The following is a 26,073-nucleotide window of genomic DNA, read 5'->3' as shown; positions in this document are numbered from 1 at the left end:
TGTTTGGTATACAGTATTTGTAAGGCCTTAACCATGCATTTTTCCAGACAATGTCAGGAATAAGCATGTTCCAGAAAAACGTTCCTCTTGGTGTAAGTTGTTTTTGTGAATGAAGAATTTGTCTTATATATTTATTACAACAAGATTTCTCAAGTAAGCCCACGCCTTCCAATCTGAGTTCTGGATAAACTTTGTGACTTTTCATAAGTGTAGTTAGACCACTGGGAATGGCTTTGATCACAGAAATATACTCTCTGAAAGGTATTGGAAACTCCTTCAATGTTATAAATTGTTCATATGTGAGAATATTACCCTTGTTGTCGAAAATATCAAGAACAAAGTCAATATTCCTCTCATGCCAAAATTAAAAAAAAATCTGATTGAATTTAATTATCTTATTAAAACACTAACCCTAGTGAATAACAACAAGAATAACATCTTCATGAATCATTATAATAAGATATTTTCAGAGTGAATATAATTGCACTTAAATTGTTTCTTTTTTGTATTTTATTTTTATTTATATTTTTTGTATGTTTGAGCATTGTTAATACCTGTGTTTGGTTTGCTAGACATGTTTGATGTAACAATGTAAGTAGATTTTTGTATTATGAATGAAATACAATTATAAATAAAAATAAAATGTAAAAAAAATACACTATTTCCGTACTTTTAGGGCCCATAATGCAATTCTCCAGAAAATGGGCGTGGCTTTACAACGGTTTCAGATTTGAAGAAAATTGTGGAAAATATGCAGCCGAAGTCTGACGAGAGCAATAGAAATTCGCTGCTTAAATTATGATAAATGTTACGAACATGTTGAGCAATGTAATAAAGTAATGACTTTTCAAATAAGTTACACTTTTTTGGCTGACAATTTGTTTGCTAATATATCCTATCATTACAGCATTATGTTGTGTTGGCTACCTACTGTAACATTAGTTGGCTACTAATACATTGAACTTGCCAGAATATTTACTTTGTGCAATCTAACTACCCAACTTTTAGTGACTTGATTATTCATGTCATTCATAGTTTACCTAAGTGGTATAGTCGTTTGAGTGCGTTTGTAAATTATCTCTAGCTATCTACTCCAATTTCAGAGCACTCTCGTGCAGGCATAGCATAGAATAACTGATGAAACGTCTGCAAAAAAGCGTAATTCAATTGTTGCCAGCAGCACCGTTACAGTCACCAATGCTCTGGATAACATGAAAACTGCCTAACCAGCTCTGCTGAGCAGAGTAAACTGGTCAGAATGAGGTGTTCTCTCATTTGTGTCTGGAAATAGATAGCAAGTTCACTTGGGTGCTTGACTGCCGTTGCAAAGTCGCTTTCATCTACCCTGCTCGGATCATCCCTACTCCTTGGCCAGAGCATCCAGTGTGCGACAATATGACAACGCCCTGAATTTAAACGCAGAGAGCAAACCCTGGCAGCCCAGATTGAATTTACGAACACACCCTAAATCTAGCTAGTAATTTGTTAATATGCTAGCAAGAGATTGTATAGCAACAGCATCAACTTCTGATAGACAGGCGAAGCGCTAGTATGCTCAACTGAAAGGTTACCGTTCGTTTACAGTACACTAAAATTGACATGTACTATATACTCATTAAGTATACAGTATGTTAGTATGGGTATTCGAACACAGCTAAAGACTGGGAAAATAGTTCGTTGTCCCAGCAGGCGACAAGCTTAGGTCTGCTTAAACCCAGAAACGCATTGAGATATTTTTGACACATTTCGGAGTAACCATCTCGCTTTGCCTCTTCCTCTGTTTGAAAACTGTGATTATTCTTTATCGTTTGTCATTGCATAATAGCTCCACCAGGCGACAGCGGGGCTACTCTTCCACGACGTCATATCCGGTCTCCTTGTATTGTTGTTCTTCCTGCCTGGCGGAGGGAGTGGGGCTGTGCTGACGGCTGGGAGGACGAGAGGAGCCACAAGAAAGACTTGGGAAGAGATAAGAGAGAAAGAGAAAAGGCCGTGGGTTACACCGTCCGTCGGGTTAGGCATCAACCACCTACAGATTACAACACCGTCTGACCAGTCACTAAACCGGGGGAGAAATGTCGTCGTCTACCAGTCGTCAGTTTAGCGAGAGCAGGGTCATTCCGACCAGGACGGTGTTGATCAACGATACAACGCAGCTACCTCATGACTATTGCACCACCCCAGGAGGCACTTTATTTTCGACCACTCCGGGAGGTAAAACCAACACAAATTTATAAATTGCATATTATTGCTTGTTTGTCCCGCCCCTGCCGTGGCAATGTGATTGGTTAGTGTTCAACAGCAGTGATTCGGAATCATGGTGGCTGCCTACATAACAATGCAATAGATTATTTATTGTAGAGGAGGCTGGTGGGAGGAGCTATAGGAGGACGGGCTCATTGTAATAGCTGGAATGGATAATGGAACGGTATCGAACTCATCAAACCATATATTCCATTCAAAACGAATGTATTCATAAAGCCCTTCTTACATCAGCTGATATATCAAAGTGCTGTACAGAAACCCAGCCTAAAACCCCAAACAGCAACAATGCAGGTGTAGAAGCACCTGCATTCCTGCCATTACATTGAGCCCACCCTCCTAAAGCACATCCCACCAGTCGCCTCTGATTTATTGATTTATGCTCGATTGTGTCATTTGTCATTTTCAATAATTAGTCATGTTTTGAGCTAGTCTCTATTAAAAATAGACATGTCCATTTTATATATTATATAATAATTAACAGATTGCATTTTGCTCCCCTGTCGCCTACTGGTTTTGCCTACTGGAAAGATTTGCTTCCCTCCAGTTAGAAAGCAGTAGTTGCACCACTGATATTTAAAACGAAAAGGCACCTGCAAAATAAAATATTGTATCTATTAGGTTGTGCTGTATCATTGTTTCATGTCCGATGCACTCTGGGTGTTGTCATTTCACTTTGCCTGTAAGAATCACAATGATCACAGGCATGTATGATTAGGCTTTGCTGTATCACAGCCTCTGGGAGAATTTTTTTTAAAGGATCGGACCCTTTTTTTTTCAATTTTTGTCTGAAATGACATACCCAAATTTAACTGCCTGTAGCTCAGGACCTGAAGCAAGGATATGCATATTCTTGATACCATTTGAAAGGAAACACTTTGAAGTTTTTGGAAATGTGAAATTAATGTAGGAAAATGTAACACATTAGATCTGGTAAAAGATAATACAAACAAAAAACGTTTTTTTGTTTTGTTTGTACCATCATCTTTGAAATGCAAGAGAAAGGCCATAAAGTATTATTCCAGCCCAGGTGCAATTTAGATTTTGTCCGGTAGATGACAGTGTATGTACAAAGTTGTAGACCAATTCAATGAACCATTGCATATCTGTTCAAAATGTTGCATCAAGGCTGCCAAAATGTCTAATTGGTTTATTAATACATTTTAAAGTTCATAATTGTGCACTCTCCTCGAACAATAGCATGGTATTATTTCACTGTAATAGCTACTGTAAATTGGATAGTGCAGTTAGATTAACAAGAATTTAAACTTTTTGCCCATATCAGATATGTCTATGTTTGTGTTACAGTGCCTTGCGAAAGTATTCGGCCCCCTTGAACTTTGCGACCTTTTGCCACATTTCAGGCTTCAAACATAAAGATATAAAACTGTATTTTTTTGTGAAGAATCAACAACAAGTGGGACACAATCATGAAGTGGAACGACATTTATTGGATATTTCAAACTTTTTTAACAAATCAAAAACGGAAAAATTGGGCGTGCAAAATTCTTCAGCCCCCTTAAGTTAATACTTTGTAGCGCCACTTTTTGCTGCGATTACAGCTGTAAGTCGCTTGGGGTATGTCTCTATCAGTTTTGCACATCGAGAGACTGACATTTTTTCCCATTCCTCCTTGCAAAACAGCTCAAGCTCAGTGAGGTTGGATGGAGAGCATTTGTGAACAGTAGTTTTCAGTTCTTTCCACAGATTCTCGATTGGATTCAGGTCTGGACTTTGACTTGGCCATTCTAACACCTGGATATGTTTATTTTTGAACCATTCCATTGTAGATTTTGCTTTATGTTTTGGATCATTGTCTTGTTGGAAGACAAATCTCCGTCCCAGTCTCAGGTCTTTTGCAGACTCCATCAGGTTTTCTTCCAGAATGGTCCTGTATTTGGCTCCATCCATCTTCCCATCAATTTTAACCATCTTCCCTGTCCCTGCTGAAGAAAAGCAGGCCCAAACCATGATGCTGCCACCACCATGTTTGACAGTGGGGATGGTTTGTTCAGGGTGATGAGCTGTGTTGCTTTTACGCCAAACATAACGTTTTGCATTGTTGCTAAAAGGTTCCATTTTGGTTTCATCTGACCAGAGCACCTTCTTCCACATGTTTGGTGTGTCTCCCAGGTGGCTTGTGGCAAACTTTAAACAACACTTTTTATGGATCTCTTTAAGAAATGGCTTTCTTCTTGCCACTCTTCCATAAAGGCCAGATTTGTGCAATATACGACTGATTGTTGTCCTATGGACAGAGTCTCCCACCTCAGCTGTAGATCTCTGCAGTTCATCCAGAGTGATCATGGGCCTCTTGGCTGCATCTCTGATGTCAGTGGTCAGTGGTCTGATACTCCTTCCATTTCAATATTATCGCTTGCACAGTGCTCCTTTGGATGTTTAAAGCTTGGGAAATCTTTTTGTATCCAAATCCGGCTTTAAACTTCTTCACAACAGTATCTCGGACCTGCCTGGTGTGTTCCTTGTTCTTCATGATGCTCTCTGCGCTTTTAACGGACCTCTGAGACTATCACAGTGTAGGTGCATTTATACGGAGACTTGATTACACACAGGTGGATTGTATTTATCATCATTAGTCACTTAGGTCAACATTGGATCATCCAGAGATCCTCACTGAACTTCTGGAGAGAGTTTGCTGCACTGAAAGTAAAGGGGCTGAATAATTTTGCACGCCCAATTTTTCAGTTTTTGATTTGTTAAAAAAGTTTGAAATATCCAATAAATGTCGTTCCACTTCATGATTGTGTCCCACTTGTTGTTGATTCTTCACAAAAAAATACAGTTTTATAGCTTTATGTTTGAAGCCTGAAATGTGGCAAAAGGTCGCAAAGTTCAAGGGGGCCGAATACTTCGCAAGACACTGTACTTACAACCTCATGCTAATCACATGAGCCTACGTTAGCTCAACCGCACCGTAGAGGTTGCTCGTGCTCTCTCGCCTCCTTCTCAAAACCAATTTGAGGAGAAGGTCAGAGGTGAGGGACCTCTGGCTTTCTCATCCAGTGGGTTTTGAGGAAGAATTGAGGACTATGCACTTGAGATCTCCCACTGACCCAGAGTAGCCTTCCATCAGCCTACCAAAGGTTGCACCTATGTAGAAAAATGCATATCTGGTAGCTTGGAAGTAGATACTGAGAAATAATCAGTAGGCCTAATGTTACATGATTAAATCTGTGAAATAATTTCTCCCCCAAGCTCTTTACAGGCATTTAACACCATTCTACATGACATCTATTTTCCCAACATCAATCACTTAAGTCACATTGTTAAAATGTTTTCATTCAGTTACAAAAGTAACAGTCCATGGCTGAGCCCTATATGTGAGTGCACTGTGGTTAAAACAAAATATGTATAAGTACTGAAAAGCTTGGTTCTGGTGACTTTTTAAAAGGAAAAAACTCAAATAAAAATAATATTTCCACCCCCAGAAATGAGCTCAATAACGTATTGGTAAAATTATTATAGAATACAGGATGCAATTTCTTTCTGAAATAAGACATTTATCTTGACAAAATTAAGAGGGGAACATGTGACTGAACATGAATTAGAGCCAACAAAATCATGTTCATCACAAAAGGAGGGCATTGGAAATCTCCAGGTTCTTACAAAAGCCTAGGTCTTCATCAGGCATCCATATATAGGTGGGAGGTGAAAGGTCCTATATATAGGGGCTGTACTCAGTGACATCCCTTCCAGGAGGTAAAAAAGTATAACAGTTGTTCACAATATTAACATTCAATGTATTAAAATATATGATCATACACAAGGAATGGGATCAATATTTACAGTTATATACATACAATATTCAATTAGGATCAAATAAACTATAATTTTGGAATTTTGTAACTATAAAAACGGTTTCAAGTCAAACTCCTAGTTATCAAATCAAATTTATTTGTCACATACACATGGTTAGCAGATGTTAGTGCGAGTGTAGCGAAATGCTTGTGCTTCTAGTTCCGACAATGCAGTAATAACCAACAAGTAATCTAGCTAACAATTCCAAAACTACTACCTTATAGACACAAGTGTAAGGGGATAAAGAATATGTACATAAAGATATATGAAGGAGTGATGGTACAGAGAGGCATAGGCAAGACACAGTAGATGGTATTGAGTGCAGTATATACATATGAGATGAGTATGTAAACAAAGTGGCATAGTTAAAGTGGCTAGTGATACATGTATTACATAAGGATGCAGTAGATGATATAGAGTACAGTATATACGTATACATATGAGATGAATAATGTAGGGTATGTAAACATTATATTAGGTAGCATTGTTTAAAGTGGCTAGTGATATATTTTACATCATTTCCCATCAATTCCCATTATTAAAGTGGCTGGAGTTGAGTCAGTGTGTTGGCAGCAGCCACTCAATGTTAGTGGTGGCTGTTTAACAGTCTGATGGCCTTGAGATAGAAGCTGTTTTTCAGTCTCTCGGTCCCAGCTTTGATGCACCTGTACTGACCTCGCCTTCTGGATGATAGCGGGGTGAACAGGCAGTGGCTCGGGTGGTTGTTGTCCTTGATGATCTTTATGGCCTTCCTGTGACATCGGGTGGTGTAGGTGTCCTGGAGGGCAGATAGTTTGCCCCCGGTGATGCGTTGTGCAGACCTCACTACCCTCTGGAGAGCCTTACGGTTGTGGGCGGAGCAGTTGCCGTACCAGGCGGTGATACAGCCCGACAGGATGCTCTCGATTGTGCATCTGTAGAAGTTTGTGAGTGCTTTTGGTGACAAGCCAAATTTCTTCAGCCTCCTGAGGTTGAAGAGGCACTGCTGCGCCTTCTTCACGATGCTGTCTGTGTGGGTGGACCAATTCAGTTTGTCTGTGATGAGTACGCCGAGGAACTTAACTTACTACCCTCTCCACTACTGTTCCATCGGTATGGATAGGGGGTTGCTCCCTCTGCTGTTTCCTGAAGTCCACAATCATCTCCTTAGTTTTGTTGACGTTGAGTGTGAGGTTATTTTCCTGACACCACACTCAGAGGGCCCTCACCTCCTCCCTGTAGGCCGTCTCGTCGTTGTTGCTAATCAAGCCTACCACTGTTGTGTCGTCCGCAAACTTGATGATTGAGTTGGAGGCGTGTGTGGCCACGCAGTCGTGGGTGAACAGGGAGTACAGGAGAGGGCTCAGAACGCACCCTTGTGGGGCCCCAGTGTTGAGGATCAGCGGGGTGGAGATGTTGTTGCCTACCCTCACCACCTGGGGGCGGCCCGTCAGGAAGTCCAGTACCCAGTTGCACAGGGCAGGGTCGAGACCCAGGGTCTCGAACTTGATGACGAGCTTGGAGGGCACTTTGGTGTTAAATGCCGAGCTGTAGTCGATGAACAGCATTCTCACATAGGTATTCCTCTTGTCCAGATGGGTTAGGGCAGTGTGGTTGAGATTGCATCGTCTGTGGACCTATTTAGGCGGTAAGCAAATTGGAGTGGGTCTAGGGTGTCAGGTAGGGTGGAGGTGATATGGTCCTTGACTAGTCTCTCAAAGCACTTCATGATGACGGAAGTGAGTGCTACGGGGCGGTAGTCGTTTAGCTCAGTTACCTTAGCTTTCTTGGAAACAGGAACAATGGAGGCCCTCTTGAAGCATGTGGGAACAACAGACTGGGATAGGGATTGATTGAATATGTCCGTAAACACACCAGCCAGCTGGTCTGCGCATGCTCTGAGGGCCCGGCTGGGGATGCCGTCTGGGCCTGCAGCCTTGCGAGGGTTGACACGTTTAAATGTTTTCCTCACGTCGGCTGCAGTGAAGGAGAGTCCGCATGTTTTAGTTGCGGGCAGTGTCAGTGGCACTGTATTGTCCTCAAAGCGGGCAAAAAAGTTATTTAGTCTGCCTGGGAGCAAGACATCCTGGTCTGTGACGGTGCTGGTTTTCTTTTTGTAATCTGTGATTGACTGTAGACCCTGCCACATACCTCTTGTGTCTGAGCTGTTGAATTGAGATTCTACTTTGTCTCTATACTGACGCTTAGCTTGTTTGATTGCCTTGCGGAGGGAATAGTTACACTGTTTGTATTCGGTCATGTTTCCAGTCACCTTGCCCTGATTAAAAGCAGTGGTTTGCGCTTTCAGTTTCACGCGAATGCTGCCATCAATCCACGGTTTCTGGTTTGGGAATGTTTTAATCGTTGCTATGGGAATGATATTTTCAACGCACGTTCTAATGAACTCGCTCACCGAATCAGCGTATTCGTCAATGTTGTGGTCTGACGCAATACGGAACAAGGCCAAGAGGAGGGTGTGCTAAGCTTGTGGATCCAGAAAGAATCCCTTTGAAGAAGTTTCCTCTCAATGTCCCCGCCCCTGCGTGACATCTTTGCCATTTCTTTTCCAATGTATCTCAGAGAACTAATAAGATGTCCAGCTTGTATGAACAACAACCGGATTGTTTGTCTCACCTGCCCGTATATTGCTGCGGTGCTCAGTGATCTGTGTCTTAAGGCTTCTATGGGTTTTCCGTATGTAAGACAGACCACAAGGACATTTCAACATGTAAATAACATTGGTGGACATGTAGATAATCAGGCCTTTGATATTAAATCTTTGTCCTGTGCGGGGGTGGGTAAATCAGTTACATTTGTACGTGAGGCTGCATTGAGCACATTGGCCACATTTGTAATTACCCTCCGAAACCTTGTCCAAGCAAGTTTCCCTTTTCTCTGGTGGGTAATCAGATTTAACCACAATGTCTCTCATGTTTGGTTTTTAAAAGACCATACATGAGGGATATTTAAAAAAATGGGTTTCAGTCAAAGCTGTCAAGGTAAAGTGTGACTACTTTGTAGAATCTCAAATATAAAATATAATATATAAAATATATTTTGATTTGTTTAACACTTTTTTGCTTACTAGATTATTCCATGTGTTTTTTCATAGTTTTGATGTCTTCACTATTATTCTACAACGTAGAAAATAGTAAAAATAAAGAAAAACCCTGGAATGACTAGGGTGTGTCCAAACTTTTGACTTGTACTGTATATATATGGAGCAATTTAGCAAGTACGATTTGTTATCTGTAATGGTTATGATAAATTAGGCATTGTTGTGCACCGTTGATGTATAGATACATATTGCAACAAAAACAAATCTGGCATTGTGTTTTTAAAAGGGCCGCCAGGGTGGCCTAGTGGTTAGAGCGTTGGACTAGTAACCGGAAGGTTGCGAGTTCAAACCCCCGAGCTGACAAGGTACAAATCTGTCGTTCTGCCCCTGAACAGGCAGTTAACCCACTGTTCCTAGGCCGTCATTGAAAATAAGAATTTGTTCTTAACTGACTTGCCTGGTTAAATAAAGGTAAAATTAATTAATTAATTAAAGAAAGGTTTAATTTATTTGAGTACTGGAGTTCAATATCATTTATTGTGGTAGAACTTAAGTAGAATAGTTGTGTTCTATTCATAAATACGGATTCCCCCCTGTGTAGATTTGCAGGAAATTCTGAAAAATAAAAAATAATAATTGTACACCACCACTTTGACAGTCAGGCGTCCATGCCAAGGCAGTGTTGTGCATAACATACGTCATCTTTTGTTTAAAATGGGTCTTTAAATGTATATAGAGCTAAACCGGTTTATGCTCTTGCCCTTTCTATTCACAGATTTGTGACTGTCATCAACCATTGTAATGATGACATGATGAAATGTGCAAAACAAGAATGAAAAATTAATGAAATTTGACCTTGATTGGCCTGTATTTGCACTGCTACACAGTGCTACACTATTGCATGTTGATTGACGGTAAATTGAAGAAAACAACAATGACTGTTATAGATGTGATATAATCAACATATTAGAGGTCGACAGATTATGATTTCTCAACGCCGATACCGATTATTGGAGGACCAAAAAAAGCCGATACCGGTTAATCGGACGATTTAAAAATAATAATAATAAATAAATACAAATCTATTTGTAATAATGACAATTACAACAATACTGAATGAACACTTATTTTAACTTAATATAATACGTCAATGAAATCCATTTAGCCTCAAATAAATAATGAAACATGTTCAATTTGCTTTAAATAATGCAAAAGTGTTGGAGAACAAAGTAAAAGTGCAATATGTGCCATGTAAGAAAGCTAACGTTTAAATTCCTTGCTCAGAACATGAGAACATATGAAAGCTGGTGGTTCCTTTTAACATGAGTCTTCAATATTCCCAGGTAAGAGGTTTTAGGTTGTAGTTATTATAGGAATTACAAGACTATATCTCTCTCTACCATTTGTATTTCATTAACCTTTGACTATTGGATGTTCTTATAGGCACTTTAGTATTGCCAGTGTAACAGTATAGCTTCCGTCCTTCTCCTCGCTCCTACCTGGGCTCGAACCAGGAACACATCGACAACAGCAACCCTCGAAGCAGCGTTACCCATGCAGAGCAAGGGAAACAACCACTCCAAGTCTCAGAGCAAGTGACGTTTGAAACACTATTAGCGCGCACCCCGCTAACTAGCTAGCCATTTCACATCGGTTACACCAGCCTAATCTCGGGAGTTGATAGGCTTGAAGTCATAAACAGCACTGTGCTTGCGAAGATTTGCTGGCAAACGCACTAAAGTGCTGTTTGAATGAATGCTTACGAGCCTGCTGCTGCCTACCACCGCTCAGTCGGACTGCTCTATCAAATCATAGACTTAGTTATAACATGATAACACACAGAAATACGAGCCTTAGGTCATTAATATGGCCGAATCCGGAAACTATCATCTCGAAAACAAGCCGTTTATTCTTTCAGTGAAATACGGAACCGTTCCATATTTTATCTAACGGGTGGCATCCATAAGTCCAAATACTCCTGTTACATTGCACAACCTTCAATGTTTTGTCATAATTACGTTAAATTCTGTCAAATTAGGCGGCCCAAACTGTTGCATATACACTGACTCTGCGTGCAATGAATGCAAGAGAAGTGACACAATTTCACCTGGTTAATATTGCCTGTTAACCTGGATTTATTTTATCTAAATATGCAGGTTTAAAAATATATACTTCTGTGTATTGATTTTAAGAAAGGCATTGATGTTTATGGTTAGGTACACATTGGAGCAACGATACGCACCGCATCGATTATACGCAACGCAGGACACGCCAGATAAACTAGTAATATCATCAACCATGTGTAGTTAAATAGTGATTATGATTGATTGTTTTTTATAAGATAAGCTTAATGCTAGCTAGCAACTTACCTTGGCTTACTGCATTCGAGTAACAGGCAGACTCCTCGTGGAGTGCAATGTAATCAGGTGGTTAGAGCGTTGGACTAGTTAACTGTAAGGTTGCAAGATTGAATCCCCGACCTGACAAGGTAAAAGTCTGTCGTTCTGCCCCTGAAAGAGGCAGTTAACCCCCTGTTCCTAGGCCGTCATTGAAAATAAGAATGCGTTCTTAACTGACTTGCCCAGTTAAATAAAGATGAAATAAAAAATAAAAATCATTTTAAAAATCGGCCAAATCGGTGTCCAAAAATACCGATTTCCGGTTGTTATGATAACTTGAAATAGGCCCTAATTAATCAGCAATTCACATGGTGTACCAGTTCTCTAAAGCAGGTTTGTAATACATATGTTGTCACCTTATTTCTTTTCAGTCAACGGTTGGAACTAATATGTCAATGATGTTACTAAATAATCACTCTCCTCCTTCGTAGGGACCCGGATCATCTACGACCGTAAGTTCCTGTTGGACAGGCGTAACTCCCCCATCGCCCAGACCCCCCCGGCTCACCTGCCCATCATCCCCGGGGTGACCAGCCTCAACGTCCTCACCGAGAACGGGAGGAACGAGGTCAACAACCGCATCAAACCCAATAACAGTCATGGCAAGACAGCCACCGGTCAGTAGGCTACTATTACACCGAGAAGTATTGTTAGAATATATATCGGGCAGGTTTCTCAGACACAGATTAAACCTAGTCTTGAACAAAGAAGCAACCAAGAAACTCCATTGAAAGTGCGCTTCAGTCCAGGACTAGGTACATCTGTTCAGAAAACCGTCCATACATGTACCTCTATGGTGCTGCTACTACTAGTCATTTTAATATTAGAATACCTATCACATTACACATTTAGTAATGACAGGATGCATTTGAAAGTTCACGCACGGTCAAACTTTGGTATGACTTAATTATGTTATCGATCAGAGAGGGGGGAAAAGGTACATTGATAAGCACACCAATGACGGCATTAATGATACGTAATTAAAGAAAGACGACATTAATGATACGTAATAAAAGAAAGACAACATTAATGATACGTAATAAAAGAAAGACAACATTAACGACACGTAATAGAAGGACGGCACTTCTTCCAGCCTATTCCACACCATAGCCTCCTGAATTTGAAAGATAATCTTCTGTCATGTTGATTAAAATGTGTCACTGACTCGCCCGTGGAATGATGGTCCAGCATTTTCTCAATTAATATTTTGTTGTTCGGCTAGCCATGTGCAACATATACGGCTAGCCATGTGCAACATGTACGGGCAGTTACAAGCCTGCTGGAGGTAGTGCCAACTGCGTGATCAATATCCACCTTCATAACATGGATGAAGCCTGAGCTGGAATGTGGCTGGCTAGCTGTATAAAAGCCTAAGTAGGTCTAGCTTCCATCTTAGTATAGAGTACAATGCTTTAGAGTACACTGTTGGTTGCATTTTATTTGTGTTCTTGTGTTTAAAGGTGAGGATGCTCAGTTCGAGATGGATATCTAACCACCCCTGAGGAACCTCAACGGAACAACAGAAGAAGGAACTAACCTTGTACCTGTGCTGTGCACCAGTGGCTTGGCTTGTAGAAACCAATTTTTGTGAGCCCTCACGTCAATCATGGCAGCCATCTTCTTTAGCTCTCTGTCTCGCCGTCGCTGGGTGTGATGTATGTAAACCATGCGGATAAACTATACCATATAATACGGTTGCTCTGTTTCAATGTCCATGCTAGGATACCACTTAGAATGAAGCAATGTATTTGACATGTTTTCCCCTAAGTGGTATAGTAGTGGAATATTGGAATGCAGTCTTCATGTACTGTAGCCAACTCTTCTATCGTTGTCAAGCCATACACAGAGGCGTTGGCTACAGTACAAACCAACTGGGCTACCAGATTATGGCCAACCCTGAGACCTAGTGGGAGACTGCGGGTCTATTCGAACAGGTCTCAGGGTTACAACTGGCATATTTGTATGTACTTCAGCCACACAGCAAGAGAAAGGGTCTGAAACCAAGGTAACCAGAGATTTTCTTACCCATTAACTAAATGTTGACGCCCAAGTCAATGCAGTAATCTAAGATGTCCATTCTGTATGTCTGTACTACCAGAGCATACTGTAAACACAGCCTTCTTTACCACTTCAGACTTTTTATAATGGGGCCCAGGAAACTGCAACATGTACTACTTCTACTACTTTGTAGAGCAAAGTACCGGCCTTAGAATCTTCAGTCAGAAGGATTGATATAAACAAATAGTTTGGTTTACATTTTAATTTCTTTTTTAAATGACTGAATATTCTCCAAGGACTCATAGCTGCCTGTTTTATAGTCCGTTAGGTTACCAACAATTAAATTAATATGGACGATGTGACAGATTAGTTTTTTCTTCAGATTAGCTGAGAATTTCATCGTCATTCCAGGCCTTGAATTATCCATCACCAATACAAGTCTGACTTTATGTTGTGTTTTGGTTCTTTCTGGTAAAGGATTTTATGAAGATTGGGCTTTTGGTTTGTGGTGATGATTTGATAGATTTGCAAATGGAAGGAGCAAATTAATTGATACATTACTTACAAGATTACAAGACAATAGTTAGGTTTAAACAGTCTGATATTTGCTGCATTTGAATGAACTACATAAACACAGATTTATTAGAAAATGAGACAGGAAAAAGTTTAAAAACGTGAATCGTTTCCAACAATTTTTCTATGCATTTTATTACATACATTACTTCTATCTTGACATTGAACTTTTTTCAATGTCAAATACCAAATGGACATGAAAGGAAGAGCTGAGACCATTTTTTCATCAGACATTGATACTGTATTACAGACATCCCTCGTTTAGGTAATAGACTACACTTCCACCGTCTTTCTTACCTTAATCTCTTCCTCTTCTTTCAGTCTACTGTGCTAAGTGTCTCTACCCCATGCCTTACACATTACATACCAAGATAAAAGGTTGCTACTAAAATGGAGTTCATTGTCTACTGATTCAAGTGACCCTCAACCAGAAAATAGTTATATTTTAAACAGACTTTTATGTTTGTATTTAGCACTTGAAAATAAATATTTTTTTTAATAAAAAAATTTAAACCGTTTTTCTGTTTTGTTATTCAGATCATGGCCATTATTGTTTTGGATGATCATACTGTTACCATAACTAAAACTGTCAGCAATTAAACCACATTTTCATTCCATCTCTAGGTACTCTCTTATTCAGATTATATATTTTTAAAAATGATTATATATTAAATGCAATCATTGGATTTGATTGAAGGAGAGAAACTGTTATTTGGCTTTCTGAGAAATTATAAAATTCCAGTCTATTAATGTGGAAAATGTTTATGTGTTAAACATACAGAGCAATTGTATCCATTTTGAATTGCACATGTTTCTGTTGGATTAGGAACTCTTTGTTTTGAAGTAGGCCCTTAGCAATTGTTTTATGGGAAACCAGCTTGAGGCCAGTTTGGTTCTACATGGAGGGCTTTTTACATTGTATTTTTTTGGTAAAAAAAGATTTGAAACAAGAAACCTAACTTCTGTTCCGATTTGAAATAACTTTATTTTCAGAGAAATGCCAATGCCATTGGACACTGTTACAGCAAGATCAATAAAGTTCCTTGAAGATTATGCTGTTGTTCTCTTTTGTCTTCAAACAGTTGCATGGTTGAAATCACATGTGGTTTTACATGGTTGAAATCACACGTGGTTGTACATGGTTGAAATCACAATGATAACAAAGGAAGATTAATTTATTGTCCAATGTACATGACTGTCCAACAATGTCTCTTCTGCTTTATCCCATAAATACAGTGCCTTGCAAAAGTATTTAGATCTCTTGAACTTATTTACATTTTCTTGTGTTATAAAGTAGGATTCAAATGGATTAAATTGTATTTTTTTGTCAACAATCTACACAAAATACTCTAATGTAAAAGTGGAAGAATTATGTATATATATTTAATATTCATAAATTAAATAACAAAAACATGTGTTGTGGCATACACCTCCCTGAGTGAATACATGTTAAACTCCTTTGGCAGTGATTAAAGCTGCGATTCATCTTGAGTAAGTCTAAGAGCTTTCCACACCTGGATTGTGCAATATTAGCCCATTTCTTTATTTTCATAATTTTTCAAGCACTGTCAAGATGTTGGGGATCATGTCTAGACAGCAATTTTGGATCCTTGCTATAGATTTTCAAGCAGATTTAAGTCAAAACTGTAATTTGGCCACTCAGGAACATTCCCTGTGTTCTTGGTAAGCAACTTCAGTGTAGATTTGGCCTTGAGTTGTAGGTTATTGTCCTGCTGAAAGGTGAATTCCTCTCCCAGTGTCTCGTGTAAAGCAACCTGAAGCATGTTTTCCTCTAGGATTTTGCCTGTGCTTAGTTCCATCCTGTTTCTTTTTGTCCTGGAAAAACTCCCCAGTATTTACCGATGTCAAGCATACCCATACTATGATGCAGCCACCACTGTGCTTGAAAATAAAGAGGCAGTTACTCAGTGATGATGTGTTGTGTTAGATTTGCCCCAAACATAAGGCTTTGTATTTATGCCAAAAAGTGTATTCCTTTGCTGTGTTTTCTTCTTCCCAGTAATAATTTAGTGCCTTGTTGCATACAAGATGCATGTTTTGGTATATTTGTGTTCTTTTCACTCTGTAATTTAAGTCATTATCATGGAGTCACTACGATGTTGTTGGTCCATCCTCAGTTTTCTCCCATCACAGCCATTGAACTTTGTAACTGTTTTAAAATTACCAATGGCCTCATGGTAACATCCCTGAGTGTTTCATTCCTGTCCTGTAGCTCAGTTCTGAAGGACGACTGTATCTTTGTGTGTGGGTGATTTAATACATAATCCACGGCCATGCTTAAAGAGATATTCAATGTCTGATTTGTTATTGTTTCCCATCTACCAATCACTGCCCTTCTTTATGAGGCTTTCAAATAGCTCCCTTGTCTTTGTAGTTGAATCTGTGCTTGAAATTCAATACTTGACTGAGGGACCTTACGGATGTACAGTATGTATGGGGACAGAGTAGTAGTCATTCAAAAATCATGTCAACCCCTATTATTTCACACAGACTGAGTCCATGTAACTTCTTATGTGATTTGCTAAGCCAAATTTTACTCCTGAACTAATTTAGGCTTGCCTAAACAAATGGTCTGAATACTTATTCAACGACTATATTTGAGTTCTCATTTTTATTCCATCTTTAAAAATATATATACATTTTTCTTCCACGTTGACAGAGTATTGAGTAGATTGTTGACAAAAAATGACAATTAAATCCATTTGAATCCCACTTTGTAACAAAAAAATGTGAAGAAATCCAAGGGGGTACAGTATATATATCTTTGCAAAGTTCGAGCAGGTACTGGAGGTGAACGTGTACGCAGTATGTTCAATAAAAAGAAAAGAGAATCCACGTATACTGCAATCTATACGTGGATGCACTGCACACATCGAAGAGTCTTCTTTTTTTGTTGATCACAGTTAGAGGGAATCTTCTCTCTATTCCAGATCATTCTCCTGTCACATGTTCCTGATTCTATAATATTTGTAATAACAGTCATGCAACACAACATCCCTTTTTAACCCTGGCCCTTGACTGGTTATAGAGGCCTGCTATGACGACATGAGGCTATGGGTTCCTCTTACTCTGCCCAAGGGTTGGTTATTGAAGAGCCCTGGTGTAGGATATTTTTTTGATCACTAGGTGGTGTGCAATGTCAAATGTTTGAAGTACAGCAGATCCAAATGATGAGGTGTGTGCGTGCATGTGTCTGTTTTATGTGGCTGTGTGCATGTGTAAAGGACGTCAGGCTTCTTGCCTAAGTTTAACATATGCTCCCCAGTGGAAACAATTTGCGCATATATTATGACGCCATTTTGTGACGTTTTTTGTTTGTTTTCGTGTTAATTTAGCCAAAGTCAAACATGGCTAAATTAATTACAGATTTCTTGAGTTATTTTTATTTTGAGGAAGTGTACTGTCTATGTGGCGTCTCAAGAGGGACAAACAATATTGCCGTTTTTCAAGCGAAGGTATTGTATGCGTGCATAGATATTCACTTCACCTAGCTGAGTTCAGATAGGAGCAAACCTGAACCTACTGTATATGTAACAGTATAGACTTTACGTCCGTCCCCTCGCCCCGACCTGGGCGCGAACCAGGGACGCTTTGCACACGTCAACAGCCACCCATCACTTCACAAAAGCCGCGGCCCTTGCTGAGCAAGGGGAACCACTACTTAAAGGTCTCAGAGCAAGTGACGTCACCGATTGAAACGCCACTAGCGCGCACCACCGCTAACTAGCTAGCCATTTCACATCGGCTACATGTGCAGACACCTTTCGCGAGTACCTCTTCCTCCTGATTCAGCTCACACAAGGCTCAAACCCCAGACCTCTGCCTCGCTAGCACACATGCCCGCCCTCCTAAGGCGTCTTACCAGTCAGCCCCACATGTAAAGCTAGCTATGCACAACTGTAGATCCGGGTCACTGCACAACTATAAAGGACCTCACGCTGCTTGCTTAGCAAGTACCACTTCCTCCTGATTTGGCTCACACTGAGGTTCAAACCCAAGACCTCTGCCTTGCTAGCATGCGTGACCGCCCTCCTGAAGGGTCTGACCAGTCTAAAGATGTGGACACTTGCATCATTTGGATTTTTCCAACTGATTAGTGAAGACAAAATCTGTGCACCGGAACAAAGTTGTCACATCCCACAGTCTGTTGACAGACACTACAATTATGCAATTGGGCCCAAGGGGGTGTAGTATATTGACCAATATACCATGCCTAATGCTGCATTTATAACCAATTGGGAAAGTGGTATTTACCATATATGACTGGAAAAATCCATCTGCATGCCCCTCCAACACTTAATTACAAGTGGGAAATTAATCTCAGATTTCTCTCAAATGCTGACCTCTGACATCACCTACTAACGAAATGATCTCGATACAGCATGTTCTGAAGTTAAATGTAACGAAAAATATATATTTATAAAAAGTAATCAATAGTATGGTTTTTGAACACTATAATTTGTTTACAAGCATAATAGCTGTACTTTTAGTTTATGGTTGACGACGCAGCTTGTTGACCATTAGCCAATTGGCGTTTCTCAAAAAGTTCAAAGCATGTGAATGCAGCCAACTGGTATTTATGACTTCAAAACGGGTAATTACCAACTTCCCAATTGGTTATGGATGCAGTATAAGGGCTGTTCTTACGCAAAACGCAAAACAGAGTGCCTGGATACAGTCTTTAGCAGTGGTATATTGGGCATATATCACGAACCCCTGAGGTGCTTTATTGCCATTATAAACTGGTTACCAACTTAAATTGAATTGTAAACAAGAAGTTTTGCTTCATACCATGGTATATTGTCTGATATAGACACGACTGGAATGCTGTTTCAGCCAATCAGCATCCAGGACCCAAAATACCCGGTTGATAACTGGCAAGTAAGATAACTGGTATTATCTTACCAGTTAATAATACCAGTCATTTTATGTCTGTCAACGAGATACTCTATTGGTAGCAGCGCATTTTTGTGTTGGCACATTCTCCTGCTTTACAATACCTACAGCAGGGGTGTCAAACTAACTTTGCACCATGTGCTGCCTTTGGTCTTCACAAGGTCTGGAGGGCCGCACTGAAAATTGGTTATATATCCTTGGCAACAAAATTTGCCAAAAATAGTCCTCTATCCATCGTTTTCTGATATATATATTTTTATTATTAATTTTTTTGTCCCCAATTGGCAGTTATGATCTTTTCTCATCACTGCAACTCTCCTTTAGAGAGGCAAAGGTCAAGAGCCATGCATCCTCCGAAACATGACCCTGCCAAGCCGCACTGCTTCTTGACACACTGCTCGCTTAACCAGGAAGCCAGCTGCACCAATGTGTCGGAGGAAACACTGTCCAACTGACGACCGAAGCCAGCTTGCAGGATCGAGCCCGAGGCTGTGTTGGTGCCTCGACAGTGCTTTAGACTGCTGCGCCACTCGGGAGGCCCTGTTTTTGGAATTTTCAATTCTCCCTAACCATCTAGCTTTTATTTCGGTGATTATTGCCGCGTTCACGTGCTAGTCGGAACTAGGAAACAGTGGGCTGTTAAGCTCCAGCCTATTCCTCTCTTTGGATTGGTGGATACATCTCGTTATTGAAATACTTTTTTGAATATTCAATGAGGGGTGTTGACGTAAACCACTTCTATTCCATGGAGAGGGAGATGCTATGCTAGCCTCATGAATATGCATAGACCGTCTCGAATTTCAACAGGGACAACTCAGATATATATATTTTTAAACTCAAAAGTCACAGGCATCACACTTATAAATTAATAACACCTTCCTAATATTAAATTGCACTCCCTTTTTGCCCTTAGAACAGCCTCAATTTGTTGTGGCATGGACTCCACAAGTTTTCCACAGGGATGCTGGCCCATGTTGACGCCATTGCTTCCCACTGTTGTGCCAAGTTGGTTGGATGACCTTTGGGTGGTGGATCATTCTTTATACACACGGGAAACTGTTGAGTGTGAAAATCCCAGCAGTGTTGCAGTTCTTGATTACAAACCTTTGCGCCTGGCACCTACTACCATACACCATTCAATGGTACTTAAATATTTTGTCATGCTTATTCACCCTCTGAATGGCACACATACTCATTATATGTCTCAATTCTGTCAAGGCTTAAAAATCCTTCTTTAACCTGTCTCTTCCCCTTCATCTACACTGATTGAAGTGGATTTAACAAGTGACATAAATAAGGGATCATAGCTTTCACGTGGATTCACCTGGTCAGTATATGTCATGGAAAGAGTAGGTGTTCTTAATGTTTTGTATACTCAGTGTATATCAGTACACTTGTAACAACCTAAGCATTACGAAACTTCTATTAGCCAAGTATCAAAATAGCAATTCATTTTCATCTTGACTAAATTCGGCGCTCATTGACCCCAATACAAAAACTCCTCACTAGCTTCATTTTTAATGAGCTTAATGTTGACAGATTTGTGGCGTAAACCCAGCGTCTCGCTTCACCTCTTCCTCTCTGGTTCCGGCTAGCACGTCAAGAAACAAGCTGGACACACGGTTTCCACTTGGTTTTAGTCATTTTAAAGTATACTGAGTTTGCCTCCCTACATGGGCCATATGTTTGTCACTCCTCTTCTACAGTATGTGTACGCACTGGAAAGACATGTGCATTTGCCTGTTTTTGAGAGATACTCATGGCTCCTTCTCCAGTCAGCATGGCTCCACTAATTGCTTTTGTGATAAATCTCATTACCCATCAGTGGTTAATAAAACACTTAGAAGAAGCACTTCTCCTCACACTAATATTCTTTACAGGGACTTAATCACGTCTGAAACAGATCTGGGTTCGGATACTATTTGAAATATTTTTGAAATACTTTATCTGGGCTTGATTGAGCTAGCCTTGCTCAATGGGCCTGATAAAATAGTTATAAAAGTGCAAACTCTGCCCATATGGGACCCAAGGCAGATTTAGAGTAAATGCTAAAGGTGTTTGAAAGATTTCAAACAATATTTAAACACAGGTCTGCTTTCCACAGGGAATCAGTCTAATCATGTCTGAAACATGATCTTCCTTCATGTTTAACTCAGTTATTTTACACAAAAGCTTCTCGTATCTTATTCATTGTGTTACGAAACCCATAACTAGCCTTAATATATTGTTGCACTCTATGGCTAGGAGTGCTAGGCCTAGCTACATGTCACCTGAATGAATGTGTGTATTTATGAGAGAAATTAGCGTTTGAAGACCGTGTTGGATGTACATTTGCCCAGGGAGACAGCATTCTTTCCTTGGTTCAGTGCCATCTCTGTCTCTCTTGACCTCGTGCTCGCCCAGTCCAAGCAGATTATTATTTGTTCAGATGGGGACGAAACATAAATATGTACAAAAAGGAAAAATACAAAAAGGTATGCTCAAACTAAAGACAGAAAAACTAACAAATGGCCTCATGGCCACCAAATCAACCCAGCATCCTCATGACTGACAATCACCCTAATTGGCAGCACCTGATGTGCTTATCAACCAGGCTCAACATCTGGACAAGGTTGCTGCTGCCCCCTGGGGGAATGGAGTGTGGAAGTGTGACCTGGATAGTGTGTTTTTCTATGTCCTAACACTAACCTTCCCCCATATCATAACCATTTTTATTTTAATATGTTGTCAACCGTTTTATAAAAGCTATAAGGCAAGCGAGTCCGTGCTATATTATGAAAATAGTCACTGGTAAATGGGTTGACTTGCCCACCGCTGTGTGTTCGGCCGAACAACGGCATTTATCTGTGACTATATCATGATGTATCACTGCCTCTTAATAGCCTTCTTAATTAGCCTACTTTAGCTCAGATCTGTCTTGTTCTTAACCAAGACAATGAAGGCCATTTTGATTAAATGTTTGAAGACAGGAAGTCTTGTTTTAGATAATAAGATAATAAGACCTCAAAGTTGTGATGTTAAATTTCGTAATTACAGCGAGCTCCATTTGAGAAGATGGAGCTCATTTTGATTGATGTTTGATGACAGGAAGTTACAAACTTTTTAATTGTAACTTTCCACTATGTAGGAGAGAGTTGAGCCAAAGCGGTAAGTTAAGCCAGCTTTGTTTCTAGGAAGCCATACACAAAATGAATCAATCAACCAAATATTTAAGAGGTCATCATTTCATGGAATCTGTGAAGAAAGAAACTACATGAAAAAAGTGTTGAGCAAGATAAGTCCAAAAAATGGTTTCTCACATCAAGTCAATTTTATTTATTGTGTTAGAGGTTTCAAGATGCTTGTATCTAAACAGTTGAGTCAACATGGAAAACTGATTGGATTTGCAAGAAGTCATTGACGTAAGGGAATTTAGTATTTTCTCACCCAACTCTTTAAAAATATATATTTTTATCCTATTGTTATTAGTTACTGTCTTGACTCATCGCTACAACTCCCGCACGGATTCAGGAGAGGCAAACTCTGAAACAACCAAGCCGCGCTGTTTCTTAACACAGCGTGCATCCTTCCCGGAAGCCAGCCGCACCATTGTATCAGAGGAAACACCGTACACCTAGTCGCTAGTGCGCGATGAGACAAGGATATCCCTGCCAGCCAAACACTCCCTAACCCGTACGATGCTAGGCCAATTGTGCGCCGCCTCATGGGTCTCCCGGTCACGAACCGTGGCACAGCTAGCACTGTAATGCAGCGCCGTAGACCACTGCGCCACCCGGGAGGCCCACGTCACTCAACTTTTAACCTGAATCCAATGACAGAGTGACATTATTGTTTATTTCAAGTTGAATTCAAATCAAATCAAATCAAATTTATTTATATAGCCCTTCGTACATCAGCTGATATCTCAAAGTGCTGTACAGAAACCCAGCCTAAAACCCCAAACAGCAAGCAATGCAGGTGGAGAAGCACGGTGGCTAGGAAAAACTCCCTAGAAAGGCCAATACCTAGGAAGAAACCTAGAGAGGAACCAGGCTATGTGGGGTGGCCAGTCCTCTTCTGGCTGTGCCGGGTGGAGATTATAACAGAACATGGTCAAGATGTTCAATGTTCATAAATGACCAGCATGGTCGAATAATAATAAGGCAGAACAGTTGAAACTAGAGCAGCAGCACAGTCAGGTGGAAGTTGAAACTGGAGCAGCAGCATGGCCAGGTAGACTGGGGACAGCAAGGAGTCATCATGTCAGGTAGTCCTGGGGCATGGTCCTAGGGCTCAGGTCAGTTGAAACTGGAACAGCAGCATGGCCAGGTGGACTGGGGACAGCAAGGAGTCATCATGTCAGGTAGTCCTGGGGCATGGTCCTAGGGCTCAGGTCCTCCGAGAGAGAGAAAGAAAGAGAGAAGGAGAGAATTAGAGAACGCACACTTAGATTCACACAGGACACCGAATAGGACAGGAGAAGTACTCCAGATATAACAAACTGACCCCAGCCCCCCGACACATAAACTACTGCAGCATAAATACTGGAGGCTGAGACAGGAGGGGTCAGGAGACACTGTGGCCCCATCCGAGGACACCCCCGGACAGGGCCAAACAGGAAGGATATAACCCCACCCACTTTGCCAAAGCACAGCCCCCACACCACTAGAGGGATATCTTCAACCACCAACTTACCATCCTGAGACAAGGCTGAGTATAGCCCACAAAGATCTCCGCCACGGCACAACCCAAGGGGGGTTAGAATTCATGTTAGTTGACAGCCAAATGTAAATCAAAACTAGACGTCTGTGCCCAGTGGGTGCAAGTAGTTGGTAATATCCTATAGAACAGAGTAGTTGGTTATATCCTGTAGAACAGAGTAGTTGGTAATATCCTATAGAACAGAGTAGTTGGTAATATCCTATAGAACAGAGTAGTTGGTAATATCCTATAGAACAGAGTAGTTGGTTATATCCTGTAGAACAGAGTAGTTGGTAATATCCTATAGAACAGAGTAGTTGGTAATATCCTATAGAACAGAGTAGTTGGTAATATCCTATAGAACAGAGTAGTTGATAATATCCTATAGAACAGAGTAGTTGGTAATATCCTATAGAACAGAGTAGTTGGTAATATCCTATAGAACAGAGTAGTTGGAAAAATACTATAGAACAGAGTAGTTGGAAAAATACTATAGAACAGAGTAGTTGGAAAAATACTATAGAACAGAATAGTTGGTGATATACTTTAGAACAGAGTAGTTGGTTATATCCTATAGAACAGAGTAGTTGGTTATATCCTATAGAACAGAGTAGTTGGTTATGTCCTATACAGATCCCCTTTTCATCTAAACATAATAGCATGTTTTAACTTAACCTTAACAGTCCGAAACCATGGAGAACATGCACATTATAGTGTTATAGTGTTATAGTGTTAGTGTTGACGTTGGTAACACCTAATGAGTCAGTTTTCGATAAAAGAAGACAAACTTTGGTAGTTAGCCAAGAGGGCTAGAGAAGCAGATCAATAATGGTGGTAGCTGGTACGAATCCTGGGCCGGACATAGATGAACTGACAACTAGAAAACATCTGGGTTGGGGTTGGGGGTAGATCAGCTTTAATATTGCAGATAGGTTGTAGGTTCGATGAATTTAATAGTTTGCATAATTTCTAATCCCACTTTTCCCCTCTTTTTTTCCCTCTATACATTACCCCCCTGCCCTACCATCCCTACCCTAATTATTCTCTAATTAAAAATCTCTCCTTAATTTCGGCAGGCAGGCAGGCAAGTTTCTGAGTGACAGTGAGGGCTTTGCATAGGCGCTCTGTTGTGTTTTTTTTTTGTGAGACTGGAAAAAAATGAATGGTATTTACCTGTTCCCATGCTTTTAAAATAATGTTTCTGCTCCAGAACGGTATAGATCACTTTCGTTCTGGTTCTGTTCCTTGAAAAATGTATTTTCCATTTTTTTGGTTCTGTTCCCTGAACCGGTTCCAACCCCTGATTTGAAATCACTTCAAATACTTTTTCTGTGTTTGATTGAGCTTGCTTGGCTTAATGGACCAATAGAATAGTCCCAAAACTGCAAACCTCCACTCCAATTAGGCTAGAGCGAAACACTCAAACTATTTAAAAGATTTCAAATAGTATCTTAACCCAGATCTTTTTTTGTAGTATTCAGGTGGATTCCAGTGGACTGCAGTGCAGAGTGTGCAGTGCAGAGCCTTAACAATGAAAGTGTTATCTTTCCTCAAGGCTCCTGAGTGGCGCAGCGGTCTAAGGCATTAGATCTCAGTGCTAGAGGTGTCACTACAGACACCCTGGATTGAATCCAGGCTGTATCACAACCGGCCGTGATTGGGAGTCCCATAGGGCAGCGCACAATTGGCCCAGTGTCATCCGGGTTTGGCTGGTGTAGGCCGTCATTGTAAATAAGAAATGGACTTGCCAGGTTAAATAAAAAAATACATTCTTGGCCCTGTTGCTCGTGGAGAATAGGCCTCTCTACCTAATATTATTTTGTCTACACTGGTTTTAGCTAATAGGTGGGATACGCTTACTATTATTTATTTATTCACTGGCAGGGCCAAACCGAGCCATCTAATTATGTGCTAGTGGTTTAAATGACGCATCTAATCGTTTAGACAGACACCTTTGTGTTTCTGAGGTAAACAAAACAATTCAAGTGATGTGGCCATTAAGGCTACAGATGTTGCAGGACAATTTGAAATAACAACACTGCACAAGTTCTTCTGACCATATAAATGTCTGCTTTTATATTGTCTACCTTCTACGTTGTCTTGAGGCAGAGTGCCATACTGCTGTGTGGATCATCCCTGTACAGTTTAACCTGTTGTGCGCTTGGAGGATCGCAAGCTTATCATAGATGTTTGGCTGACTGACACCCAGTGAATTGTGTGTGTGTGTGTATGCGTTGGTGTGTGTGACACCCAGGGACTTAGCCATCCTGCTGGCTGTCCTGGAGAGCCCACTCCCTGCTGTCAATTTGTTGCCAAATCAGGAGTTTAGGGCTGTGTTCTAAAATGGCAACAAAGCCCATTGTCAAAAGTAGTATACTGTATAGGGAA

The 26,073-nt window shown here is 40.4% G+C and overlaps 1 protein-coding gene across 1 annotated transcript; it reads left to right on the top strand.

Annotated features, from left to right (window-relative positions):
* Window positions 1-1,853: 1,853 nt before the first annotated feature.
* Window positions 1,854-15,141, top strand: LOC109888996 (eukaryotic translation initiation factor 4E-binding protein 2). Its single transcript, XM_020480141.2, has 3 exons — window positions 1,854-2,214; window positions 11,949-12,134; window positions 12,978-15,141. The coding sequence occupies exons 1-3, from the start codon at window positions 2,076-2,078 to the stop codon at window positions 13,007-13,009; spliced, it is 357 nt and encodes a 118-aa protein (XP_020335730.2). The 5' UTR covers window positions 1,854-2,075; the 3' UTR covers window positions 13,010-15,141.
* Window positions 15,142-26,073: the final 10,932 nt, after the last annotated feature.

Source organism: Oncorhynchus kisutch, linkage group LG4 (assembly GCF_002021735.2).
Source record: "Oncorhynchus kisutch isolate 150728-3 linkage group LG4, Okis_V2, whole genome shotgun sequence".
Classification (NCBI taxonomy): Eukaryota; Metazoa; Chordata; class Actinopteri; order Salmoniformes; family Salmonidae; genus Oncorhynchus; species Oncorhynchus kisutch.
This window is presented reverse-complemented; position numbering and strand designations above follow the sequence as displayed.

Excerpts from the sequence above, each read along its gene's own strand:
- LOC109888996 (XM_020480141.2), top strand. The coding sequence starts at position 2,076 with ATGTCGTCGTCTACCAGTCGTCAGTTTAGCGAGAGCAGGGTCATTCCG. Across the intron at positions 2,215-11,948 it reads ATTTTCGACCACTCCGGGAG|GGACCCGGATCATCTACGAC; the intron begins GTAAAACCAACA and ends CCTCCTTCGTAG. Across the intron at positions 12,135-12,977 it reads TCATGGCAAGACAGCCACCG|GTGAGGATGCTCAGTTCGAG; the intron begins GTCAGTAGGCTA and ends TTGTGTTTAAAG.